At 51.2% G+C, this 27341-nt stretch overlaps 1 protein-coding gene across 7 annotated transcripts in view; it reads right to left on the bottom strand.

Moving 5' to 3' along the window:
- Positions 1–12466: 12466 nt before the first annotated feature.
- The window catches only part of LRRK1 (leucine rich repeat kinase 1), a 122110-nt gene continuing 107235 nt past the window's right edge, over positions 12467–27341 (bottom strand). For all 7 annotated transcript variants that reach the window (XM_032342214.1, XM_032342216.1, XM_032342215.1 and 4 more), the window contains 7 exons: positions 27057–27251; positions 26372–26523; positions 20595–20712; positions 19385–19501; positions 16036–16886; positions 15579–15680; positions 12467–13859 (listed from right to left, as the gene is read on the bottom strand). In XM_032342214.1, coding sequence (XP_032198105.1) covers positions 13682–13859; positions 15579–15680; positions 16036–16886; positions 19385–19501; positions 20595–20712; positions 26372–26523; positions 27057–27251 — 1713 coding nt within the window. In that variant the 3' untranslated portion in view covers positions 12467–13681. The remainder of the gene's footprint in view (positions 13860–15578; positions 15681–16035; positions 16887–19384; positions 19502–20594; positions 20713–26371; positions 26524–27056; positions 27252–27341) is intronic.

Below are 27341 nucleotides of genomic sequence, written 5' to 3'. Positions count from 1 at the left end.
TTGTGGCCTGGTGACATTCACAAAAGGGAAAAGGGACTAGAGGATGGATTGGCCCGGCTTTTGGAATGCCCTCCTTGGCCACCTGTTCCAGATTCCATCAGAAAATAACCAGTTACCCCCGAAAGTCACTGCGTACAACGATCGTCCAATGCTCACAGTTCTGTGGGTCTGGAATTTGGACAGGGCACAGGAGGCTGGCTTGCCTCTACCCAGTGATGGCTGAGGCCTCAGGCGACAGCTAAGGATGACCAAACAGCAGACAATCATCTGCAGGCACCTTCCCTCATGTTTCCCCCACATGGTGCCGACTGCTGGCGGGGCTTGGAGGTCAGGGCAGCTCTGTGTGGCACCATGTAGCTCGAGCTTCCTCACAGCATGGCGGCCTTGTCAGAGCCACACTTCTCACATGGTGTCTCCAGGCCCAGAGGCGAGCACCCGGCTTCACTGCCTCTTCTGCCTGAGTTTTGGAAGTCCCCTGGCATCGTGTCTACTGTATTCTTTCACAGGAATGAGGTCAAGTCCAGTGGGAGTAAAGCACATGGGAGGGGAGGCTGTTGTGGCCATCTTTGGAAAGCCTCATTGGTTTTCCTCTCACTCAGCCCCAGCCATGGTCCAGCTGCACAGGCATCCTTGAGGAGGCCTCTCCCATGCCTTCTTCCCTTCCTGACCAGCGATCGGGCAGGTCCTCCACAGGCCCATTAGTGAACCGGGCCTCGCAGGACGGGGGAGGTCCCTGCATCTCTGCCTTTCTCACAGGGGCTGTGCTAAAGGGGCACATTCAGGGTTCATGGGAGCTCAGAGGGCCACTTGGTTTTGTAAAAGATCCCAGGAGGCCTGGGCTTGCCTGCCTCCCTCAGTATCTGTGGCCGTTCATGTGGCTTTAGGTCCTGTGTTTCTTGGCTACTAACCTGAGGCTCTGGAATGAGGGGAGGCAGGCAAAGCCTCACTTTGGGGGCCCAGGAGCCCCCCCAAGTGGTCCAGAGGTTCCTCTGTGGATGGCGGTCCCCTCCGTAGTTGTGGTTCAGGGGTGTTGGGACAGAGCCCTTGACATGCCCTTTCCTATTTGTGTAGAGGTTGTTTTCTGTGGAATGCAGTGTCTGTGGGGCTGAGACAGAGTGAGCTGCCAAAGCGCTTCCTGTGGCCTTTGGGGCAGAAGCTGTAGACCGGGAAAGGAGAGTATGTCCCAGCTGTGAGAACTGTGGCATCTTTGCAGTTCCAGAAGCTACTTTTTCCAGAGACTCTCACAGGAATAGTTTTCTCTGGATTTTCCAGACCCCCTCCTCCACTCTCTATCTGTTGCCCATGTGCTGCTCACCCTCCCACCCGAGCAATCCCCAGAGTGGACATGGGGCCCGACTCAGGCCTGCACCTGGCCGTGGGCAACATGCCAGGGATGGAAGCCTGTGTGTCTGTGCACACACACACACACAAATGCACGTATCTACCACCTATGACACCACACATACCTCGTGTCACACACCACACACATCCACACCACAGGTATACCATACACAACCACCACACATGCACACATGCACACACCACATTCTACACACAACCACACTACGCACTCCTCACACATCATATACCACACCCCCCCAAATACCACACATATCTGTACCACACAGAACAGGCCAAATACACATGTACACTTCCACACTCACATCACACACACACACAAACACACACACACACGCACCCCTTTATCATATAAACACCCATTCCACACCTCCCAGATAGACACACATCCACAAACCAGACCCATACCTGCACACAGACACCAGACACAGCACACACGCATTCATCTACATGTGCCACACATGCACACTTACAGACCACACACGTACACTAGACATACCTATGTACATACAAGGACACATACCACGCAAGGACTCACATTATACATCACACCCACACCCACAAGCTTCACACGCACACATGCACACACACACCACTACATATAACACACACACCACACCTCACACATGCACACACCGTACCCATGCGTGCACAGACTACATGCGCACATGTACACACACACACCACACACATGCACACACACACCACACCACACACATGGACATACACACATGTACACACTGTACCCATGTGTGCAGACACATACCACACGTGCACATGTACACACATACCACACCAAACACACCACGCACGTATGCACACACACACGTACACCAGACACTCCCTCACATGGGGACTCACTCTACACACCACACACACACCACACCCTCTGCACACATGCCCATGCACCCCGCATATACAGAGAAAAGACTCCACACCAGCCCGCAGCGTATGCAGAAAAGCCAAGTTACATTCTTAAAAATTTCTTTCACACAGAGAATGCAAGCTGTCGGTCAGAAAGTTCCAAGGAGTCAGGAGGAGAAGACGGGCGCCGCCTCTACCGCAGTGGGCCCGCCAGGACCCCAGGCCCTCCAGGCCTGCTCTGGGCCTCCGCTCGCCCCCGCAGCTGGGGCGGCTCTATTTACATAGGTCCACACGCAGCCACAGGGTTCCTTCTTCCCCAGATGGGCTCATACTTGGGAATACTTGGTAAAGTAAACTCATCAAGCCCACAAACTCTCCTCAGAGGGCCAGGAGCCCGGAGACATCCATTTCTCCGCAGACCCCATCGAGGCGGGAGGGCAAGGGCCGGGCCTCCGGGCGCAAGGCGCCCCCTGGCTGCGGGTGGGGGAACCACCGCGGGGAGTCTCGAACTTGCTGGGGGAGCCGGTGGCTGTGAGGAATGGGGGTGGAGAGGCCGCATCCCCTTCCTTCCTGCCCGGGTCTCCAGGGAGGGAGAAGGGCTCTTCTGTTTTGGGAAACAGCATATCCTTTGGCTGAGCACCCAGCAGCTGGCCACCATGGTCTGCCAAGTCACCTCTGTGCTGTGTGAGAGGCGGGTCTCCACTTCTGGCCTTGCCCATGGCACCATCTAGAAGCTTCTAACCGGGGCCGACTGGTTTTCTGAGAGGGCCTCATAACTGCGGCACACTTGCTGGGGTGCAGAGGAAGTGTCTGCCCCCACCCTCTCCACTGCCTGGCTCAGGGTCCACCTGCCTGTCACCCATTAACTCGTAGGTCCTCTGGGAGGACTGGGGGTCCTGGTCCTGAAGGGAATATTCAGGAAGGTCGGCCTGTGAACATACCCTCACAACCTGTTGTGCCAGGCCTGTGTGAGGCCCCCAAACCCGGCCACTGCTCCAGGGACACACACACACACCCCACTGGGCATGCTGCTGGGTCAGAGACATTCATTCTGACTCTATCGAATGCCTATTGTGGTCCCCAAGTGGCCCTTGAATTCTGTGAATGAGGAAACAGGAGCCACAGGGCTGAGACACTCTCCTGGGCCTTTCAGGGCGGTGGGTAGTCGCAGTACTTGAACCTGGGTCTCCAAACCCCTCGGTCTCCAAACCCCTCGCTCACCACCTTTTTGGGGAACAGCTACTCCTTTAGACCTCACCAACCCTGAGAGGGAAGCTTGGGGTGAAAGTTCGGGCATTTGGCTTTGGGGGTTTAGAGAGGCTGACTATAGGACCTGTCAGAGACCTCAGGCCACCCCTTCCCCGGGCCTCTCTGTTACGAGGACTGCCCTGCCCCCATGCTGGGGCTGAGGGGTGTACTGAGCGCTCACTACGGGCTCTGGGTCACCGCGCAGGAGATGGGGGGGACAGGAGCTGCAGGTCCCAGCAGAAGGGGGCCGCTGTGGCGAGGCCAGGTGGGGGTAGACAGAGGGAAGCCCGAGTTTCCTGACTCCCGCCCAGCTGCTGCTCACCACGCAGCGTAATTCAGTGTGACTCTCTCTGCTCTCTCAATTCCGACCTCTGAACGTGGCTGTGAATGCAAGGCAAACCGCTAGCAGGCAGCGTCAAGGTCAGGAGTGTGGGGGATGGGTGGCCCAAGGGCTGGAAGGGGTCCCCGCCCAGCAGACCCCCGTGGAAGGAGGTCTCCCTCACTGACGCGCAGGCTAAGCGCCAGCCCATACTCCGCTCCACAGAAGGTGACCAACCCCTAGCGTACTTTAAATACAAGTTAAACCATTTTAATAAATGAAATTGAGCTGAAATGTGAATTCACTTTCATTTCTTAAGCTGGGTCTGGTTGGAGGCCTCAGTGTCCCGTCCTAGCTATCGCAGAGGTGAAGGAACCTTCTAGCTCCCAGGCATAGACTGTCTCCTCTGTGGAAGCTTCCACCCCACCCGCCTCTTTCCCGCCCTCCTTCATCTCTGCCATACCTGGGGAGAAGTACACAGCTCTGACACAGGCTGACCTTGGCTGGCCTTGAAGACAAAGGATCTATTTAGGGCCCATGGGAAAGATGTCCCCTTGCCCGGTGCAGCACACAGCACATCTCGGAGGAAGTGAAGAATCTGTCTTCCTGAGGAGGAAGTGAAGAATCTGTCTCCATGTCCGGCTGCAGCGGAAGTCCGGCCATCAGGCAGAGCCCCCGAGGGACCAGTGTGTACTTGGTGGGGAGGGCAGGACAGGCTCTCTGGGGCCGTCCTGGAGCTTCAGAACGTGCCCCGCCCCCTACTCTGATGTTATTTTTTCCCCCAACATTACTGAAGTATCATTGGCAAGTAAGAATTGTGTGTATTTAAAGTGTACAGTGTGACTTTTTTTTTTCAAGCCATGTAAATGTATTATTTATTTCAAAAGAAATAAAATTCACATTTTAGAAACAGTCCTAACATTGACTCCTTACGCCATCAACACTAGTGAGTCAAATGTCACAAAGCAAACACCAAAGACCTCTGAGAAATCCCACTTACACGAAGCATTTTACAATATAGGAAAATGCTTATAGTAAGTTTGAAGTTGGCCCCTGAATTTCTGCTTCTAGAATTCCAGGTGGGACACTAGAACTACAGTGTGACTTTTTAAAATATTTTATTTATTTATTTGAGAGAGAGAGAGAGCATGAACAGGTGCAGAAGCAGAGGGAGAGGGAGAAACAGACTCCCTGCCGAGCAGGAAGCCCGATGCTGGGCTCGAGATCATGACCCCGAGCTGAAGGAAGACACCCAAACCACAGGGCCACCCAGGTGCCCCGTGTGACGTTTTGATACAGGTGTCCGTTGTGAACTGAATACCGTAATCAAGCTAATCACCACCCATGACCTGAACCACTTTTTCTGTGTGGTGAAAACTCTTAAGATTTACTCTTTCAGCAGATTTGAAGCATGCAGTGTATTACTATTGAGTACAGTTGCAATGCTGTACATGAGGTTTCCAGAACTTGTTATTGAAAGTTTGTCCTGGGGCTCCTGACCAGCTTGGTCTGAGGAGCATGTGACTCTTGATCTCGGACTTGTGAGTTCGGGCCCCACGTTGGGTGTAGAGATTATTAAAAATAAAATCTAAAAAATAAAAAGAAAGGAAGAAAAGAAAAGAAAGAAAGAGAGAGAGAAAGAGAGAAAGAAAGAAAAGGAAGAAGGAAAGTTAGTTTGAACCATGTGATCAGCACCTGAACCTGAAAGGGGTTTCCATCTGTCCCCCAGCCCATGGTAACTACCATTCTACTCTCTTGTTACTGACTTTGACTTTATCAGATTCTGTGTGTGAAACCAACCAGTATTTGTCTTTCCGTATCTGGCTTATTTCACTTAGCCTAATGTCCTCCAGGTTCATCCGTAGCGTGGCAAATGCTAGGATTTGTTTCCTTTTAAAGGCCAACTAATTTTCTGTATGTATGTATCAACACCACATCTTTATCCATTCATCCATTGACAGACACGCTCTTTGCGTATCTCGGTGGCTGTGAGTAAGGCTGCAATGAACGTGAGAGTACAGGTATCTCTTGGAGATAGAGATTTTGTTTCTTTCGGATGCATACCTGGAAGTGGGATTGCTGTATATGATGGTGGTTCTATTTTTAGTATTTCGAGGAACCTCCATACTGTTTTCCACAATGGCTATACCAATCGAAATTTCCACCAGAAGTATGTATAAGACCTCCTTCTTCTCCACATTCTCACCAATATTTGTTATCTTTTGACTATTTTATAATGGCCGTCCTAACAGTTAGTGAGGGGCTGTGCCATTATTGTTTTGATTGGACTTGCTAATGATGAATGACATTGAGCGTATTTTCATAGACCTGTTGGCCATTTGTACGTCTTCTTTTTTGCCCATTTATAAATCCGGTTGTTTGGAGGTGTTTTTTTTTCTTTCTTTTTGTTTGTTTGTTTGTTTGTTTGTTTGCTATTGAGTGGTACGATTTCCTTAGATATATTTTGTATATTAACCCCTTAGTGGATATATGGTCTGCAGATATTTTCTCCCATTCCATAGCTTGTTTTTTCACTTTCTTACTGCTTCCTTTCCTATGAAGAAGCTTTTTACTTTGATGTAGTCTCACTTGTTTGTGTTTGCTTTTGTTGCCTTTTCAGTCAAATCCAAGAAACCATTGCCAAGACCAATGGGCTTTTCCAAGAGCTTTTCCCTTTTGTTTTCTTCTAGGAGTTTCATTGTTTCAGGTCTAATATTTAAGTCTAAATCCATGATATTTTCCCCATTGTGTATTCTTGGGGCTTTTTTTTAAAGACTAGTTGACCATATATGGGTGGGTTTATTTCTAGGATTTTGACTATATCCCATTGGTCCATCTGCCTGTTTTTATGCCAGTACCATGCTGTTTCAATTAGTATAGCTTGGTAATATCAAGAAGTTTGATACCAGGAAGATAACTCCAGCTTCGTTCTTCTTGTTCAAGAGTGCTTTGGCTATTTGGGATCTTTTGTGGTTCCAAACAAATTTAGGATTGTTTTTCCTATTTCTGTGAAAAATGCCATTTGAATTTTGAGAGGAGTTGCATTTATATAGATGACTTTGTATAGTATTTATATTAATTCTTCTAATGTATGAAGGGGTATCTTTCCATTTACTCATGTCTTCTTCAATTTCTGCCACCTGTGTTTCTGGTTTTCAGTGTACAGATATTTCACCTCTTAGGTTAAATTTACTCCTAAAGTATTTTTTTTAATGCTATTATAAATAAGATGGTTTTCTTAATTCCTTCTTGGGGTAGTTCATTTTATTTGAATAGAAACACAACTGATATTTGCATGTTGATTTTGTATCCTAAAATCTCACTGAATTTGTTAGTTTTAACAGTTTTTGTCTATATATGGAGTCTTTAGGGTTTTCTTTATATAACATCATTTTACCTGCAAAGACAATTTGACTACTTCCTTTACTATTTGGATCTCTCTCTATTTTTCTTGCCTAATTGTTTTGGCTAGGATTTCCAGTACTCTGTTGGATAGAAGTGGTGAGTGGGATCCTTGTTTTGTTCACAGTCTTTGAGAAAAAGTTTTTAGCTTTTAACTGCTGAGTATGATGTTAGCTGTGGGCTTATCATACATGATCTTTATTATGTTGAGGTATATTCCTTATATGTCTAACTTGTTGAGAATATCTTTATATCGTGAAAGAATGCTCAACTTTGTCAAATGCTTCTATTGAGATGATCATGTGACACTTGTCCTTTATTCTGTTAAATGGAATCTATTGACATTGCATATGTTGAGACATCCTTGCATTCCAGGAATAAATTCCACTAGGTCATGGTGTACCATCCCTTTAATGTGTTTTTAAATTAGGGTTGTTATGTTTTGTTGGGGATTTTTGCAGTTGTGTTCACCAGAGATACCGATCTGTACTGCTATTTTCTTGTAGTGTACTTGTCTGGCTTTGGTATAAGGATCGTTGCTAGCTTCAAAAAATGAGTTTGGAAGTGTTCTCTTCTCCTGAATGTTTTGTAAGAATTTGAGGATTGGTATTAATTCTTCTTTAAATGTTCGGTAGTATTCACTAGTGAATGACTTTTCTTTGTTGAGAGATTTTTGATTCAATCTCTACCCATTATTGATCTGTTCAGATTTTCTATTTCTTCATGATTCATCTTGGTAGATTGTATGCTTCTAGGGATTTATACATTTTTTCAAGGTTATCCTATCTGTTAGGATATAATTGTTCCTTGTAGGTTCTCAAGACCCTTTGTATTTCTGTGGTATCAGTTGTCATCTGTATCTACCCTTTTGTTTCTAATTTTATGTATTTGAGTATTTTTTTCTCAGTCTAGCTACATGCTTGCCAATTTTGTTTATTTTTTCAAAAAGCAAGTTCACTTTCATTGAGGTTTTCTATTATTTTTCTAGTCTCTGTTTCATTTATTTCTGCTCTGATCTTTGTTATTTCCTCCTTTATGTAAACTTTATTTTTTAGTTTATTCTTTCTCCAGTTCTTTGAGGTGTAAAATTACATTGTTTATTTAAATTTTTTTTTCCTTCTTATTGTCGGCATTATCTCTGTAAACTGGCCCCCTTAGAAAGCTTTTGCTGTGTCCTGTAAGTTTTGTCGTGTAGTATTTCCATTTTTGTTTGTTTCAAGATATTCTTTGATTTCTCTTTCAATTTCTTTTTTGATGCAATGGTTGTTCAAGTGTGTTTTGCTTAATTTCCACATATTTGTGATTTTCCCTGTTTTCTTCCTGATATTAACGTTAGTTTCTTACTATTGTGGTAAGAAAAGATACTGATGTGACTTCAATCTTCTTACATTTCTTATAACTTATTTTGTGACCTAACATATGTTCTATCCTGGACAATGTTCTGTATGGACTTGAGGAGAATGTGTATTCAGATGGTGGTGGATGAAATATTCTGTGTATGTCTGTTAGGTCCATTTAGTCCAAAGTGTAGTTCAAGTCCAGTGTTTCTGAAATGACTTTCTGTCTGGGTGATCTGTCCATTGTTGAAAAGGGGGTATTGACCTTCAATGCTTTAAAGAATCAGATAAAACATACATAAAATGCTACATCTATTACAAAACTGAGTACTGCTATAAAACAGATCCAACATCTACTGCCTTAGCTTCACACCTTCCTTGTTCCAGATGAGTCCCCTTCTTACTCTTAGTCATAGTTCTTCCAAGCATTTCTGAGCCTTCCTAGATTGTAATTACAGGGGAGAGGGTGGTCACGACGAGGAGGCAGGGGAGGGCGTCCTGGCCCTGGGTAGGGGGCTGGGTTGGGGCTGTCATGTACATTGCCTCTCCCGATCCCAACAGGGTGAGAATTGTCATTCCATTTCACAAAGAAGAAACCAGGGCCACAGAAGTGCGGTAGCTTGCTCAGAGTCGAGGGTTTAGATTTGCAAGACATCAAAGCTGGCCTTTGGGTGACTAGGGTGCAACCCTGAACCTCTTTGTGATTGTGGTTGTTCCAAGGACAAGAACTATAGACCAGGTCCAGCTCTCACGATGCAGAAGTAAGCTCCTGGGGTAGTTCTGGCCACGGAATGTTCCAGTTCATCATTGCTCAGGTCCCTCTGCTTGAGCTTAAACAGAGACTTGTGAAGACCAGCCTGAGAGCATCCCTTGTTTGCCTCGGGGCCGGGTTGTGCTAGTGGAAAATGTACCTTCACTTTTAGGAATTGCCCTGGGCCGCTGGTAGTGGAAAGCTGGAAAATACTGGTTTAAACCAGGAAGTGATTTCCTGGTCCATGAGGTAATGAGGAGGCTGGAGATCAGCATCCTGGGCTGGCGTGGTGGGCTGCCTCCCCATTGCTGTCCCCAGGTCTTCCTGGTATCCCTAGAGGGCCCTGCCCTCAAGCTCTGTTGAGGACGGGGGGGTGGGGTGGGGGGGGGAAGATGGGGTTGAAGGGCTCCCACTGAGTCAGCCATCTGATAGTCCTTCCCTGAAGCCCTGCTCAGCCATCTCTGCTGAGCTCCCTCCCAGCCTCACCCCTCCCTGGGGTGGGAGGCTGAGAAACGATGTGCCAACAAAAGCAGGGTCTGTTACTGAGCAGTTTCTGCCAGTGGCTCTCCAAGTGCTATTTTAACTAACTGCTCCCACCTTCCTGCCCCTATTTCCTTCAAGGCTGCTTCATTCAGCCCAGGATGGGAAATACCACTGGATGCTCAGGGAGGCAGAGGTTTTGAGGCCCCGGGGCCCTGACATATCAGACACTGTGGCTTCTTCTGGGGCATCGGTCTGCTGGCATCTAGAGGATGGGGTTCACCATGATGTCTTTCTGTACCCTTGGTGGGGGGGGTTCTGCATCCCCATGCCTCCTCTGGGGGGTCAGCAGATACTGTCTACAAGAGACGCAGACAGTCTGAGGGGCTGTGCAGGGAGGTGGGATCTAGGGCCCCTCCCAGGTAGGGCCATTGCAGAGATTCCGAATGATCAGTGGCCCTGGCAGGTGGTGACCAGCCGATGACTGGTCATCAGAAAGCCTGTTGCGTTCCCTGGTGCAGGGCGGTGGCGGGAGTTGGGAGGAGGCTGGGTGCTCATCTGGTGGGTGTTGACCCTGCAGCTGGGCTGCACGTGTCCACAACACCAGGGCAAGGGCAGACTGGGGACAGAGTCCATTGGCCTTTGCCAACTGTTCCCAGTCCCTCCCACCTGTCCTCCTCAGCCTGGGACTCTCTGCCTACATCCCAACGACAGCCGGGCAAGGGGGTGTGGTTTCTGTATGAGCCAAGCCATGGGGTCAGGTGGATGTGACAGATTACTGGCCCTGCCCCTGGGACCTGATATCCTCCAAGGGGACTTCCTATGACCTCTGGACACCAAGGTCGAGGAGTGTCCTTCCTGGGGCCCTGGGGAGAAGTCCCTCCCAGCCTGGCTTACTGTCATGGAAAGGCTTATCTATAATTTAAACAGTGCAGTGAGGAAGTATAACACAAAACCTGGGGACCTCCTGCTCTATGCCAGCCCTCGGCTCACCTCCCCAGGGGCAGCCAATGTCTGCCAGACTCCTGGGCACCTTCCGGGTAATTTCCCCTGTGCATGCCCATGGAGCTTTACTTTTTTCACTCAAAGAGTATCTATACTCACACCACACTGTGAGTCGCTTTTTAGGAAAACAATGCATGTATGATACCCCGGAGAACATGGCAGAGCAGGACCTCTGGCACCGCCCCGTTCTCTGACCAGCTGCAGAGGACGGCAGGGTTGGTGGGTCAGACATTTTTAGACTTTCCTCCTGCTAGAGGTTTAGGTCGTCTCCTGTTTGGGGCCACTACAGGTGATGCCACAATGACACTCTTGTTCTGTAGCATTGGGCCTTTTCACGGAAGGTTTGGGATCAAATGTTGAAGTGGGACTGTTAGGTCAAAGGGTATGTGCATTTGAAATTTTGATGGGTATGGCCAAAATGCCCTCTAAGGGGTGGCCTGACTATCAATTAGCTCCCCTTTAGTCCACTTGCCACTCAGCAAAAAGTTAAAGACAATCAGGTCACCAAACATTCCTGCTTAATACCACCAGCAGATTTGATGGGGATCCATGCTAACAAAGCCATGCCTAGCAGACCTCTGAGCTCCCCCTTCTTCCAAATGCTCCAGCCCCACTGGCTCTTCATCTGTCCTTCTGGCACAGCAGCTCATTCCCGCCACAGGGCCTTTGCACAGGTGGACCTTTCAACATGGCATCCTTGGATCCCCACAGGAATGCCAACATGAGGGGTAAAGGACATTTTGTTGTCCTCACAACTACTTCCCAACTGTTAGGGGAGGGTGAGTGCTATTTATGTGCTCTTCCTGTTTTCCTTTTGTGTTTCCTCTTTCTTATCGATCGGTACCAACTCTTTGCATATAAGATAAATTAGCTATTTGGCTCTCATTTGTCACCAACATTTTTTTTCTCCAGTTGACTGTCTTTTGACTCTGTGGTAGTTTTTCTGTTTAAGTTTCTAATTTTTATGTAGTGAAACCATTTCCTGCGCGGGTTTCTGACTTTTGCGCAGAGGTGCCCTAAGCCAGCTCCGTGAGGCCATGGCCTAAACACCTGGCCTCTCCTCGCGGCAGCTTTGGGCCTCAGGCTGGGAGGAGGCCAGGTCAGAAAGTGGGTTAGGACTGGATGGTGGGGGCCCTGAGCGTTGGCCTGGCAGTCTGGCTGCAGGTGGTAGAGCGTGGAATGGGGGCGGGGGAGGGACGGGACCCGGTTTGCATGTGGGGAGCAGTGGGCAGCTGTGAGGTGCCGGGATGGCAAGGGAAGGAGAGTGATGAGCACCAAGGCTGAGCTGAAGGACCGCAGCAGGATGTGGTGGTGACGTAGGTGGGAGGCATAGACCTGCAGTCCCCATTGGACTCGATGCCCGGCCAGCAGCGAAAGGAAGTGGGTGGGCTGAGGCTGATGCAGCAGCTGTCTCTGCTCACAGAAGCTGTGATGGGGCTGCTTGGATGGGGACAGCTGTGCACTGGGGGTGTGGGGGGCTGCTATGGGGCTGCTTGGATGGGGACAGCTGTGCACTGGGGGTGTGGGGGGCTGCTATGGGGCTGCTTGGATGGGGACAGCTGTGCACTGGGGGTGTGGGGGGCTGCTATGGGGCTGCTTGGATGGGGACAGCTGTGCGCCGGTGGGGGTGTTCTGCTCATTCCACCCCAGCAGCAAGCGGGCCTGGGTCCTTCCAACACGCTCTATAGTCAGAGGCTGACATCATTCTCAAGAGAACCGGTTTATTTTCAAATAAAAGGAGCCACCTTTGCCCACATATCCCAGCCAATCTTAAGTTTGATCTGCATAACTTAATTTTAGAAGAAGGTCAACAACTTGAACCAGGGGATGAGCTCACGTTCACACCACCGTTCCGGGTCCAGTGGTCTCAGATGATTACTTTCAGGAGCCACGTGATCCGTGGGCACCTGTGTGTGCATTAATTTATACAAACGGTGACTCTCAGACCCATAAATCCCTCATTAACCATTTCGCTCCTTGGACTTCGTTGTCCGTGAGCCCCGTCAATGCTGAGCCGACGCCTGATTTGGTGGAAGCCCCGTACGAGGTGATTTTACAACCAGGGCCTAACCACCGAGCTATTACTTAATTTGTTAAAGTGATAAACAAGATTATTACGTGCAAACAAACAGGGCTTGTGCTCCAGCTGCGTCCGAGTTTACTTTACGAAGCTATAAACACACGGCCCTTTCTTAAGTCCTGCTGATTGAGTTTCCCCGGCCTTTTGTCAGCAGAAGAATGTAGAGGCCGAGTGGGTGCTCCGGTCCCTGCTCCGGTCCCTGCACGAGCTCTTGGCTTTCTGGCTGTGTCACTTAAATGAACTCATTCATCCCCCAGATTGGGAGTGCTCCTCCCTGACGTCCTTCTGAGGGCTTCTCACACAGAGACTTTCCTGAGCAGGAGACATCTGATCTCTGCTTGCCCAAGCAGGGCCCCAGGGCCCCAGGGACTTGTGAAATGGGCTGAGAGCCTGGAGACCACTGGGGGAAGGGGCAGGGGTCACGGCACCCTCCCGCCCCTGCCCCAAACTGCTCCCCAGCTGAGAGCGTCTAGTGTAATTCCATCTGAGACCTGGGGAGGGACCAGGAAGACCCAGCCCCGCTTTGTGTGACCCAGGCCGGAGCGTGGCCCCCCTCCCCTGCTCCTGGACTTCCAGGGAGGAGACAGGGGCAGTTACTCCCAACCAGGCCCCACCGTCTTCTCTTGGGTTGCAAAACCCATAATGGGAGAATGGAGGTAGGCAGCTAGCTCTGCCCTGGAGAACCGGGGAGCCCCCTAGACCACAGCCAAGGTGGTGACTTCTCGGCACTTCTAGCAGCAAATGTTTCAGGGTCTTCTGGGTCCTCAGGGGGCGGCAGGCGGCAGGCAGGGGTGGTCCAGGGCAGCCAGGTCTTCACGACTGTCATTCCATAGGAATCACCTCCTCTTCCGCGTGCAAGCCTCCAGCCTGCCCAGCTCCTCATAGGACTGGTAGAAAATGTCAAACTCCCTGGTGCCCCAGCCCCTCCAGACAGCGAGGCACCACTCTGTGTTTTCATTCTCGAAGCCACACACGACTGTGTCCTTTGCCACCACGGCTGCGTCCACAAGCACCCTACAGAGAAAGGAGGGGTCTAAGAAAATCTATAGGGGTCCCCACTTGGTTGGGGCCAGGACCCTCAGTGTGCAATTTCTTGGGAGCCTGGCTGAGGGGGGGGGCATCTGGACATCCTAGCCCGGTGGCAGGCTGTGCTCTGCTGCACCGGCTTCCCCCCCCCCCGGGTTTCCAGAAAGCACCATCACCCCCGACTGCTGCTTGTCAGCGGACACTAACGGATTTGAAGCACTGACTCGGTTCTCCTTGCTGTCAGCTCAGGCCCAGCTCTTCCTCCTATGCTAAGTTCTCGGTGCTTAGGAAATCCAGGGTGGTATAACTGACGGAAACCCGTGCCAACATGCCCTAACTATACGCATTTGTTTTTGGAGGCTGTGGATTGTTTTGCCGATCTGTGCACACACCACAGGTTTCCTGCTGGGTCTCAGCCAGACCGGGAAGCCCATGTCCCAGCGCTCACTGCCTTGCCCTGTGGCCAGCGTGCAAACTGGTATCACATGCAGGGCCTCTGGCCACCTCAGGGCCCTGCACACTGCAGGAATTCACTAGTTATCTGCCGAGAGAATCAATGTCTCAGATGCATGGCAAAAAGCTGGTGGGATCAGGCTATGGCCCTCAATGTCAGCTAGCTGCCTGGGCTGCTTTCTCCCTACAGAGAGTAAACCCGTCTTTGGGGGCTGCACAGGAAAACACCACCCGTGAAAAACTTTGGGACACTAATGATGGGCAAGGTGAGGTTCCCAGGCCTGGGCTCTACAGACATGCCTGCTTCCCCAGAAGCCCCCCGACCCCCCTGACCTGTGATGTGGTCACTACTTCACCCACAAACTCAGCTGGGGCTCAGCACACACACACACACACACACAAAACACATCCCAGATCTTGCTTCTGGAATCACTGGCAGACCAGGCGTCCGTGGATCTGGTAGGTCCTTGAGGATGCCCCGTGCTTTCGGGCAAGGAAAGGGACCTGTCACAAATGTTTCCTCTTTCACCATTATCCTGCTCTGGGGCAAAGAGGCCACATGACATTTCTCCATCAAGGAGGTTCTCAGGATGGGACTCAGTAGACAAAGTAAGGTGTGCATACTGCCCGCTGGCAGGGGACTCTGGGGATACCGGCTAGTGCCAGCCTCCCATGCCCATAGCCACGCACACTGCATCCAGATAGGCTGTCTTGCCCCAGAACAACCTTCTCAGTGGAGTCTGGTCTGCCTCCTGGTAGGGCCTCCCGACAGATGGGTATGGAGCCATGGCAGAGCCTGGGCTCGGGCACAGGGAGGGATGGTGTGTGTCAGGTCTGTGCCTCCCCTAGGGGCTGTCTGGGCAGGCGGAGACCCCAGAAAGGGCCCTCCTACTTGGTGGGAAGGACAGTGAATCAGTCAGTTCCCCGTTTCAATGGCAGCTGAACTCCAGCCCTGGACATATAGACCCCAGGCAGGACCCTCAATCTGCAGGTGCACTGGGAACCCCAGAAACAGCCAGCCATGATCTGTGGACCCATGACCCGTGATGCCCAGTTCAGCTAGTATTTGCTGAGCTCCGAGGAGCTTCCTGGAGGACCTCAACTTGTTCCTTCTCTGCCTTCTGGCCACCGTCGCATTTATTGGTGGAGGGCAGAAGGGTGAGAAGCCCCTGAGGGTGTAGGGGGTGCTGGCAGAGGGGTCCTGATTCCCCACACCACAGCTGGGGGGCCTAAAGGAGGCATCTTCAGGCTTACCCATGCGGAGTCAGCTCCCGGGCTTTTAAGACAGCGAGGACGCGGCCCCGTTGGCCCCCGGCATCCTTCTCCAGGCCGATGACAATGACATCGCCGCCGCGCCTGCGAAACCAAACCCGAGAAGGGGAAGCGTTTTGTCCAGGGCCGTGCTCTCGGGGGGAAACGGAGCCAGCGTGCACAGAGGCGAGGCAACAAATGCGCCGTCTCTGTGAGAACGGATTGGGTTACCGCGAGGGCGCCGCGGCCAGGCCCAGGAGGCCTTTCCCAGCTGGAAACCGAATCGCTGCAGATCAGGGCTCTGCCTGGCAGTCCCCGGGGGGCAGATGAGCACTCATGGGGGCCCTTCTCAGGTTTCCTAAAGAGACCCCTCGAGGCTCCAGAACACAGGGAGCATGGTGGCCTCGGCAAGCTCCCGTGGGCAGTATGGGAGCGCTGCCCCGCTCGCGGGGAAACATACCTGGGGACCCAGATGACGTCTTTCACGGCTAGGATCCTCACGGCCTGCAGGTGCTGGCTGAAGGCGTCCCCGTCCACGGGCGTCAGGTCGTGCTCAGACCTGTCGGAGCTCACGGCGGGCTCGTGCAGCCGGTCAGAGTCCTCGCAGTCGGTGGAGAAAGGCACACTGGAAGAGCTGGCCGGGGAGCAGGGCAGGCTGGAGGAGGACGCGGGGGCCCGGTGGGGAGAGGATGAGGAGTAGGAGGACATGGAGCAGTAGTCAGTCAGCGAGTCCTGGTGCGTCAGGATCTGTGTGCCTAGCTCCTCGCTGTACATGATGCTCACGTCCGCGATGGAGTCCCCCTTGGGCTCTTTGGAGCCAGCTGCGTGGCTGCCTGGGGACTCTGGACCCAGGGGGCGCACTGGAAACATGTCTCTGAGTGGGCTGGGGTCCCCACAGAAGTACCGGGCACACAGCTGGTAGGTGGCCGCGTGGTACATCACCAGTGAGTTGGCCCTGTCATCCAGGCACCAGACGACCTCCTCCCCGCGGCACTCAGAGCTGCACACGACCGAGGTGACCACCGAAGGGGCCGAGTAGGGCTCCAGCCTCCTGCTGATCTCCAGGGCCGCACAGTCGATGACCAGCAGGCCCGGCCCGTTGCTGTACCAGACCTCGGAACCGCTGTTGACCACCTCCATGGCCTTCACAGGGTAGGGGTTCTGCCGCGTGTCTTCATCTGGGATGCTGAACTTGGACCTGTTGGCCGTGTGTGAGCACAGGTAGGAGCAGCTGCTGTCCGGGGCGCCCCGCACCACAGGAAACACCGCCACAAGCCCGTCATCCAGGCCTGCGAGCACCAGGTAGGAGTTCTGCGGGGAGAAGACAGGACTGCCCGTGAGCCTCCCGCAGGCCGGGAGAGAAGCAGAGTGGGCACAAAACTCCTCTTTGCACTGACCCCAGCACCCTCAGAGGAGTGATGTATCCAGAAAGGCAGGGGGCCGCCAGCAGGAGCTTCTGGGCATGCTCCCAGAGCAGGTGCAACTCTGGCCCAGAAGAGCCACACCCGCCCTCCCTGCCAGGAGCTGGAGAGGAGTGTGCAGGGGAAGAGCGTGGCCCCTGGCACATGGGGGAAGGGCGGGTGTGCCCTGAATCAAGGGGCCTGCCTGCAGGCTGGCTTCTGGCAGTGTGAGTGGGAGGGGGCTGCCTTCTGCCTCGGGTCACACGGGCCTCCTTCAGAGGCAGGACGTGGTTCCCTCCTTCCCATGAGCTCCGCTTGTTAACGATGTGACAGCAGTCATGGTCAGCATGTGGGCGTGCTTGCAACCTCCTGCCGGCTGCCCCACCAGACAGGGCTCCATGGCAGCAGGCTTGGCGTGCCCGCCACTGCGTCCTCGGTGTGGGCCTGCCACATGGAAGGGCTGAGTCTCAACCATCTCTGTGAATCCACCTGGCGTTCTGCCCCAGCAGATGATGTGTGTAGCTGAGCCTACCCTTGAAGAAATCGCTTCCAGCTCAACCCTCTCATGGAGGCACTTCTCGGACCCTGTGTCTATACCCCTCCCCCCCACTTCCCACACCTATTCTGAAATGCCTAGATGGCCACGCTAGGGTCCTGGGGTTGCCCTCCACCCTCACAGTGAAGCGTGCCATCTTCTATAGGCAAAGGTGCAGGGACAGTGCTGGATGCTGGCCTCCCTGAAGCATCTCTGTGGAGCCGAGAACAGAGGGCAGCTGCAGAGCCCGGATGCCTGGCAAGGGCTAGGTGGAAGGGAGGAATTCAGGAGAACAAAGCCGAAGCCACCACAGAGCAGGGACCCAGGCTTCGTGCCAGCACGGGTGGGCAATAGAAAGTCCCCTTTCTGGGACCTGGAGCTACCTGGGAACTGGGGAGGCCAGACTGTCCAAGGTAACGAGAGCACAACAGCAAGGTCAATGAGTCCTAAGAACATTTATCAAAATCCATCCTCAGAAGTTTCGGGAAGAAGGCAGCCAAAGCAAATAGGAGCAGCGTCTCTATCTGAATCCCAGCTCTGGGCCCCAGTCCGGGCGGTGAGCCCCACGGTCCGGCTGGGTGTGAATGTGCGCGTGCAAGAATGCAGGGGCCTGCCGTCGTGGCCGAGGGGCAGCACAGCCTCCGAGGCGCAGGCATGCTGACAAGGAGGCTCCGCACAGAGCCCGCTTTATTCCCCTTGGTCGTGCGGGTGGTGGTGCCCTGGTTTGGGGGCTCTGGCCAGCAGTGGCCTTAAATAACGCTTTGTGTCATGTCCTCCTGGGCTCTGGGCAGACGGGGTCCTGAGCTGCCCAGCCTTGCCCATGGGGCATGGTTGTAAATGATTCTAGGGTTCATTTCAGACTTTTTAAATTTATTTTTTTTTAAAGAAATAGACTGTAGTTGGGCAAAGAGCATATCTACTTCACGACTGTTAAGAAGTCATAATAATGCTCTCACATTTACCCAAGTGCACAGGTCCAGAGCTTGGAGGATGTTATGCTCAAAGAACCCTTTTCAACCTCTTCTTATCCTTGTTTTCCAGATGGAAAAACTGAAATTGGATGATGACAGCCAACATGTTTTAACCAAACACCACTGATAATGACACCCTGAGCGTTGACGAGGAGCAGGGAGAACCAGCAGGGGACGGGGCGGTGGGGCAGGGGGCAAAGGCAGAAGAGCAGTGCCTGGATTCGGAGGCCTGAGAAGCCAGACGGCACCACTGAAGGGCTGGGGCAGCTTCTCAGAGCAGGCTCGGTGGTCCCTGACCTTGAGAACTGAATAAAAGGTGGTGTGGCAGAGGTGCATTCCTAGCAAGAAGGGTCACCCCAGAGCGCGGTGCTGGATGGGCGGGGAGGCTCGTCCACCTGCAGAGGGGCCGGAGACCCAGGCTGTGGGGACTGACCACCTGGGGCTCTATTTCAGAGAGGTGGTGGCTAGAAGATCAAGGACAAAGAGGGACCCAAGGTCTAGGGCTGACTGTGGGCACTCCAGAGGTACATGGAGCCCGCTGCTCCCCAGGGGTGTGGGCAGGGCTGCCTGCACATGTCCACTGCTACCCGAAGGGGAAGGGCACACATGCAACGGCTATTTATACCATCTGTACCCCAAAAGCGCTTCACCTGAATCTGGGACTGTGGCATTTGCAGGTGAAATGCAAGCTTTCCCCTCAGCCCCGAGTTCTGCTCTGTGAGTTCCATAGGCTCCTGAAAAGGCACTCATGATGGTCTGTCTCTCTGAGGCTGACTGGGACCTGACGCCGGGCTCGGTGGTCCAAGAGGAACTGGCTTTGCTCCCGCTTCTCATACCCCCACACCCAAGCCGAGGGGGGAAGCCCCAACAGAAGGGCATCCACCTCTCCCCACCCAACCTCACCTTTTTAATAACAGGCACTGCCAACAAGCAGGTGACGACCGCCGGGGTGTCCAAAGCCCGTTGGGGTGTGTTTAAGGGACACATGCCCTTGAGGCTATAGATGTAGATCTTCTGGTCCTATAGAGGCAGACAAGCCAACATAAGACCCCAGCAGGAACATGCCTGCCATTTTCTCTCAGGGTCCCTTCTGCCTTGGGAATCCCTTTGTGCCTTAGGAAGCAACCTTGACCGGGCCTTTCTGGTTGGCTGGTTGCATCTTCCTGTGCTTTGTAGGGATCTTGAAAATGACACGAGTTTAAAGAAGAAACACAGAATTGCCCCTACCCTGTTACCTGGAGAAAACCACCACAGGGACTTGGGGCCCAGACTTTATTTCCCCTGAGTGTCTGTGTGTGTGTCTCTGCATTCCTGGCCAAAGTGGGACTGCCTGACTGCGTTGTTCCTCACCTTTCCCGTGACATCTCACGGCAGGTGGAGGGAAGTGTGTGTGAGCCCGCAAGGGAATTAGAGCGCCTCTGCGCTGCCCATCGCCCCGGGGGCCACAGCCTAACCTGCTGTCAGAGCTCGGTCTGTTCCCAAGTTTTCACTACTGGGACTTACACTGGGATGAGCTTTCTGGCAGACCCTTGTGTCTGTCCTCTGAGAGGCGGGGCAGGAGGCACGAATGCCCCGCCCCCTCACCACGCCCCCTCACCACACCCCCTCACCACGCCCCACACAGCTCTGGAGCTTCCAAGCATTCTCTGGGGCCCGTCCCTCTGGATTTCTCAGAAGACAGCTCCTAAGGCCTTCGGCTGACTTCCTTGATGTGAAGGCAAAATGCCTTTAGGGCTGAGTGGAGGACTGGCTGGGGAGCCCCTGCAGTGCTCTGAGAAACCCAGTGACTTCACCAGCCTAATGGAGTTCTTTCGCGGGGATCCCGCACCTGAGACTTCTCTCGACTGAGTCCAGGTCACAAGCAGGGACAAGGCCGGTCGATACCTTTGGGGACACACTGCGCTTCTGCTTCTCAGGGCCGCTGGCACTGCTCTGGGGGTCTCACACGTGCAGGCTAGGGTTATCTGGTAATCCCACGTACCTGGGCATCCTGTGTTCCTCTTTGCTAAATCGCCACCACCCCCCCACCCACCCACCCCCCCGCCCAAAAACGCGGCATGGACTGTGCCCTGTGTTGCCCAGCTGGATGAGAGCCCTGCGTGGGGGCACTTACCTCGGTGGCCGTCCACAGAGAGTTCTGGACCTTGAGCTGGCAGCTCAGCTTCATTCCCGCACAGCTCATCCGCTGTACTTCCATAAGGCCCTTCTCCGTGTTCACCACCGTGTAGTTCCTAGAATCGGGGACAATTGTGGGGTCAGTACACAGTGGCCTCCCTTCTCTTGGCTTGGCCTGAGCAGCCTTGGGGGAGGACGTCAGCTGCCTCCTCCAGCCCCTCCAACCCAGGGTTGAATTTGGCCACGTTCTGAGAGAATCGAGGACCCTTCTCGGCACTGGGTGCAGGTGGATTCTGCTTCCCTTGCTTGAATGTTTGGGCCATGGGAGGGCATTCCCAATGGGAAGAAAGGCTCTCTTCTGCTGTGATGTTGGAGGGTCTGAGAAGTTGTCCCCCGGTGTGAAGAAGGGGCACAAGTGGCCGCATTTCCATCAAAGCCACTCAGCCTTCCCGCTGGCCATATCTGCTACAACCCAGGAACAGGAGAGCTGCTCCATATCAGAGCAGACAAAATCAAGGCTAAAGACAGATGGGTGCATGTCAGAGTAAGCTGGGGGGTCCTCAAAACACATCCCCCAACACGAGTACTCTGAGAACTAATAAGCTGTCATATATTAGGGCTGCTGTTTGCTCACTGGAACTGACCTGCCCCTCGCATTTCTGTCTCCCCCCGATTCCTCATGGGCATCCAGTGTCCTCACTGTCTGAAGTGGAGACTGAAGTTATTGACCAGGGTCACACACATCTTTTGCACATTTATGTCTCTCAGTCTATAGACTGGCTTCCCCTCCCCTTTCTCTTTTTTCTCTGGCAGGTTATGTGCAGAGGATGCTGGGGGTGTCCTGTGCAGTCCCCACATCCCTTGGGTGTCATCTGTCTCCCCCCTCCCCCAAGTCTGGAGTCTTGATCAGATTCTGTTTTTTTTAGGCAAGAACATTTCCTCAGTGGGGGTGTGGATTTCTGTTGGGAATGTCCTGTTCTCACTCCTTTTGTGATCATGAATGATCACTGCCTTATATCCATTATTTCAATAGAGATTGCAAAAGGCTGACATTCTATTTCTGGCATTCTTTATTTATGTATTAGCTTCTTTTATTCTAAAAAGAGAAACTTCCTCCTTTTCTCTCTTTTGTTACCCTGGGGTAGAATTCACATAGGAAAGGCAGAATAAAACCTTGATTCTTTCCGAATATACTAGTTTTCAAAATAATGGGTCGGAGCCTCCAATGGTCATCAACGAGGGGTTTTTGTTTAAGACTTAATTTATTTAGAGAGTATGGGCAGAGGGAGGGCACAGGGAGAGGGAGAGAGAGAGAGTTTTAGGCAGACTCCCTGCTGAACATGAAGCCCCCTGTGGGGCTTGATCTAAAGACCGTGAAGTCATGACCTGAGCTGAAATCAAGAACTGGACACTTAACTGACTAGAGCTACCCAGGCACCCCAGTTTGTCTGTTTTTATTTTTTTTTGTTTTGTTTTTTATTTAGTAGCATTAGAAACACATGAATTAAAAAATTTTACGTGTCTCAACCCACTGCAATTCTTCTTACTAAATGGCCAATTGCCCTATCCTTGGCCAGCAGGAACCTCTCTGGGTTGACTCCTAAATCCCTTTAATCTCCCCTCATGAATATCTGATGGCATCCTTGATTCTGGTGTGTCAGATGTTCTGGCCATCTTCCTGTCCCAAGCCCTGGTTCCTTATGTACTTAGAGTACTAAGTACTAGGGTGCTTAGACCCACCATCTGGGTCCCAGGAGTCATGATTGCTAAATGGTCATTACTGGTAGGCCTTATCAATGGGCAGGGCCAGGAAACATGAGTTTATTTTTCATAAAGATAAAATCTATATGAATCCAAAAATTTAAATTCAGAAGTACTGTTTTTTTTAAATTTAATCTATCTTTCATACTTTACATGCCAAATATCACAATGTGTGATGCCCGGCGATGTAATTACTGAAAAAATATATATTTGCATATATAAATATTAGTAAAAACAAGTAAATATGCACATGCACCAATATACATATTTCTTTAGGGCATGGTTTCTTACACCATGTCTTATGTCAGAGCGCTCAGTCCCCACGGCATTCATCGTGGTGCAAACGTCACCTGGACGGATCTTGGGAAAATGGCAAAGTTCTTCCATTTATCTCCTCGTGTCTCAAGCTCCACTTTATCTAAGCATTATTCGACTGTGAACCCGCCTATGTTTTCCATGAGGCTTAGAAGACGATTCAGGCCACGAAATGCTCTTGTGACTCTGAAGATGTCCATGAGGGGGCGGGAAACACCTCATACCCTGACCAGGACTGGAGGATCTCACACCAGATGGGGGGTTTTGGAGACTACAAAGCTGATCTTCCCAATACCTGGCATCTTGGTCCTGTGACCTCCTGTTCGTTTCCCAGTGATCTTATTCTCAGCTTACCCCAGCCACCCTCTCCCAAAGTTGCATGTTGATCCCGTCTTTGCTAATATTTGCAACCCTCCTACCCACTCAGTGTCAAGGATCTATTTTCTGACCTCTACCCCTGAGTTTTCCAGAACATTGCACCCACTACCATAATATCACAGGGTTTTTGGTTTTGTTTACTCTCTGCTAAGATCTAGGACTCTCTGGTACTTTCCATTATTCCTTATCCATTTTATGGCCCCATTATTTTATGATCCATCTCTATCATGACCCTTTTGAAAATACCTGCACTGCTCATGTCCTTCTCTCCCTCCTGCCAAAAACCCAACTCTGCTTAAAACCAACTGTTGCCCAGCTTGCAATCTGGAGGCAGCAAAGCATGCTGGGGGCACATAACCCTGTGGATGAGCCTTATCTCCAACATATGACCTCCAACCCCTGGAGGGCCTCAGGGCTGCCGTCACCACCCTGGTCTCATGTGCCCATGTTCACGTCACACGCTGTGGTCTTCTCGAATATTCAAAACCTATCCCGATGCTTCATCCTTCCTGTCACTTCACTGAGAAAAAGATGTGACTAGAAGGGAAGGCCCACAAATGGCTTATGTAAGGGCACCAGTCCTGCTTGGCTCTGGGTCCCCTGCCCCTCTCGCTACTCGACAACCCCACCCCAGTCACTGTCCTTTCTCCCTGACCCCCGGCATCATTTTCTCCTTCTGCCATCAAGCTGCAGATAGCACCCATCTTAAAACAAAATCCTCCCAGGATGGGAGAACTATTACAACTAATAGGTTACCGGGGTAAAGACATGGGGTACAAAATTAATATACAGGAATCTGTCATGTTTCTGCACACTAGCAGAAAGAAAAGTTAAGAAAATGATTCCATTTACAGTTGCACCAAAAAGAATAAAATACCTAGGAATACCGTTAATCCAGGAGGTGAAAGACATTGATAAAACAAACTGAAGAGGACATAAATAAAAGGACACATGTTTATGGACTGGTTGAGTCACTATTATTCAAACATCCATACTACCCAAAGTCATCTACAGATTCAACGCTCTCCCTATCAAAAGAGCATCAGCATTTTTCATAGAATGAGAACACATAATCTTAACATTTGCATGGAGGCCACAAAAGACTGGAAAAGCCAAAGAAATCTTGAGACAGAAGACTAAAGCTGGGAGTATCACAATCCCTGGTTTTGAACCATTAATGACAAAGCTGGAGTAATCAAAATGGAATGGTATGGGCCCCAAAACACACATAGATCAACAGAACAGAACAGAGAGCCCAGAAATAAACCCATACTTATGTGGTCAGTTCCTCCACGACAAAGGAGGCAAGAATACACAATGGGTGGGAAGACAGTTTCTTCAATCAGTGTTTTTCAATCAGAACTTGACAGCTATATGCAAAAGAATGAAACTGGGCCACTTTCTTACACAATACACAAAATAAACTCGAAGACCTAAAAGGTGGACCTGAAACCATAAAAGTTCTTTTTTTTTTTTAAAGATTTTATTTATTTATTTGACAGACAGAGATCACAGGTAGGCAGAGAGGCAGGCAGAGAGAGAGAGAGGAGGAAGCAGGGTCCTGCTGAGCAGAGAGCCCGATGCGGGGCTCAATCCCAGGACCCTGGGACCATGACCTGAGCCGAAGGCAGAGGCTTAACCCACTGAGCCACCTAAGTGCCCCAGAAACCATAAAACTTCTAAAAGAAAACAGAGGCAGTAAACCTTAGGACATCAAGTTAAGCAATATTTTTTGGATCTGTCTCCTGAATCAAGGGCAACAAAAGCAAAAATAAACTGGGACCACAGCAAACTAAAAAGCTTTGGCAAAGCATCAGCAAAACGGAAGGGCAAGCTACTGGATGGGAGATATTTGCAAATGATAAATCTGATAAGGGGTTAACACCCAAAATATATAAAGAGTTTATACAATTTAGCACCAAGAAAACAAGTAATTGGATTAAAAAATGAGCAGAAGGGGCACCTGGGTGGCTCAGTGGGTTAAAGCCTTTGCCTTCAGCTCAGGTCATGATCCCAGGGTCCTGGGATCGAGCCCTGCATGGGGCTCTCTGCTCAGCAGGGAACTTGCTTCCCACTCCCCCTCTGCCTCCCTCTCTGTCTACTTGTGATCTCTGTCTGTCAAATAAATAAATAAAATCTTTTAAAAAAAGTAAAATATAAGCAGAAGACCTCAATAGCCTTTTTTTTTTTTTAAAGAAGACATCCAGAGGGTCAACAGACACACGAAAAGATGCTCAACATCACTGATCATCAGGGGAATGTGAATCAAACCCACGATGAGGTATCACTTCACACCAACAAGTGTTGGAGAGACTGCAGAGGAAAGGGAACCCTCTTGCACTGTTGGTGGGGATATGAACTGGAAAAAAAGTACGGAGGTTCCTCAAAATATTAAAAACAGAAATAGCATAGGATCCAATAATTCCACTTCTGGGTATTTACCTGAAGAAAATGAAAACACTAATTTGAAAAGATATGTGCGTCGCAGGGTATCTGGGTGGCTCAGTTAAGTGGCTGCCTTTGGCTCAGGTCATGATCCAAGGGTTCTGGGATCGAGCCCTGCATTGGGTTCTCTGCTTAGTAGGGAGTCTGCTTCTCCCTCTCCCTTTTCCTCTGCCACCCCCATGGCCCTGTTCGTGCTTCTGCTCTCTCTCAAATAAATTAAAAACAACAACAACAAAAAAGATATGTGCATCCCTGTTCACTGCAACATTTTTTACAGTAGCCAAATATGGAAGCAACCTAAGCGACATGGATAAAGATGTGGTGTATACACACACACACACACACACACACACACACCCCACACACACACGGAATATTACTCAGCCATAAAAAAGAATGACATCTTGGCCTTTGAAACAACATGGCTGGACCTGGAGGCATTATGCTAAGTGAAATAAGTCAGAGAAAGACAAACACCATATGATTTCAATTACACGTGGAATCTAAAAAACAAAAGAAAAAATAAAACAGAAACAGACTCCTAAACACAGAGAACAAACTGGGGGTTGCCAGAGGGGAAGGGGATGGGAGGTGGGTGAAATAGGGGATGGGAATGAAGAAGGGAAAAAACAAGTACAAGAGCGAAGGCCTCTGTTGACCCCACGCACCCCTTCTCTTTGCCCCTCTCAACCGCGAACGCCTACAGGACTTTCTTTTTGCGGGGACTCAGTTTTCTCTCTGGAGCGAACTCCACCAGGCTTTCAACCAGCTGTCCACTAGACTCCTCTCAGCATGGTCATCCCTGACTGCTCCCCAATTCCACAGTCCCCCCCACCCTCCAATACTAGCAGGGCGCGGCCAGCCTCGGGACATTACCTGGACTCCTCTTTCCCGTCCCAGAACACCACCATGTACTCCTGGCCTTGGGAGGAGAAGAAGGACGTCTGCTTCCCACAGGGTAGCTGGTACATGAATGTGGCAAAGGTTGGGTCCTTCATCTGGCTCACCACCGACAGGGCCAGGGGTCGCTGAGGGAGAGAGGCCACCGGAGCCGTGAACAAGGGTCGCTTGTGGCCAGATGGATGCCTACCCTTCCCATGAAACCGATGGTCTTGAACAAGGGAGGAAGGATGAGAAACTGTTCAGAAGAAGCCAAGACAACTCCAGGTGCCAGAGCGTCTGGTGGCCTGGGTCCTCACTCTCTATGGGAACTTGAACTTAGGTGGTCCCATCAGCTTAAACTCGATATTCCGAGCCCCATGCCCACAGACATGCTATCTTGTGGAGAACTTTCCTCAGACCTTACTTACTCCCAATACATCAAATCCATACTGTCTAATTTGATAAATCATTTTATTTAACCTTGAAACCCCTGGCCTTTTGCCCCAAACAGCTAAGCTTTAAAATATTATGACTCCTGCAGACAAGGGTTGCCCCATTTGTTCTAGACCCTTAGTGAAGGATGGGCAAGTAGACATACATGTGGGCTCTGGACATCCAGAGCCTCCACCACCACAGGAGCAGGAGCGGCCAGGCCCCCAGGCCCCAGGCCATCAGGTACCTTCTCAGGCTTCGTGTCCCAGCACTCCATCATGAGTGCCTGGAGCCGATGGAACTGGACTTCCTCCGGCTGCCCCAGGATAGGACGGATGCCCTTGGACAGCTTCTTGGCAATCTGAAGTTGGTGGTGGCCCAGCGCTGGCCGTTGTCCCGACAGCAACTCGTAGAGCACCATTCCATAGGAGAACATGTCTACCTGGGCAAAGAGGCAAGCCAAGTCAGGTCCCCGGCCTGGGCCCAGCAGCTTTCATAAGCTGGCCCTGAGACGGAGGGAGCAGAAGACCAA

This window comes from Mustela erminea, chromosome 5, assembly GCF_009829155.1.
Source record: "Mustela erminea isolate mMusErm1 chromosome 5, mMusErm1.Pri, whole genome shotgun sequence".
Taxonomy (NCBI): domain Eukaryota; kingdom Metazoa; phylum Chordata; class Mammalia; order Carnivora; family Mustelidae; genus Mustela; species Mustela erminea.
The sequence above is the reverse complement of the archived record's forward strand: the minus strand, read 5'-3'. Positions and strand labels throughout refer to the sequence as shown.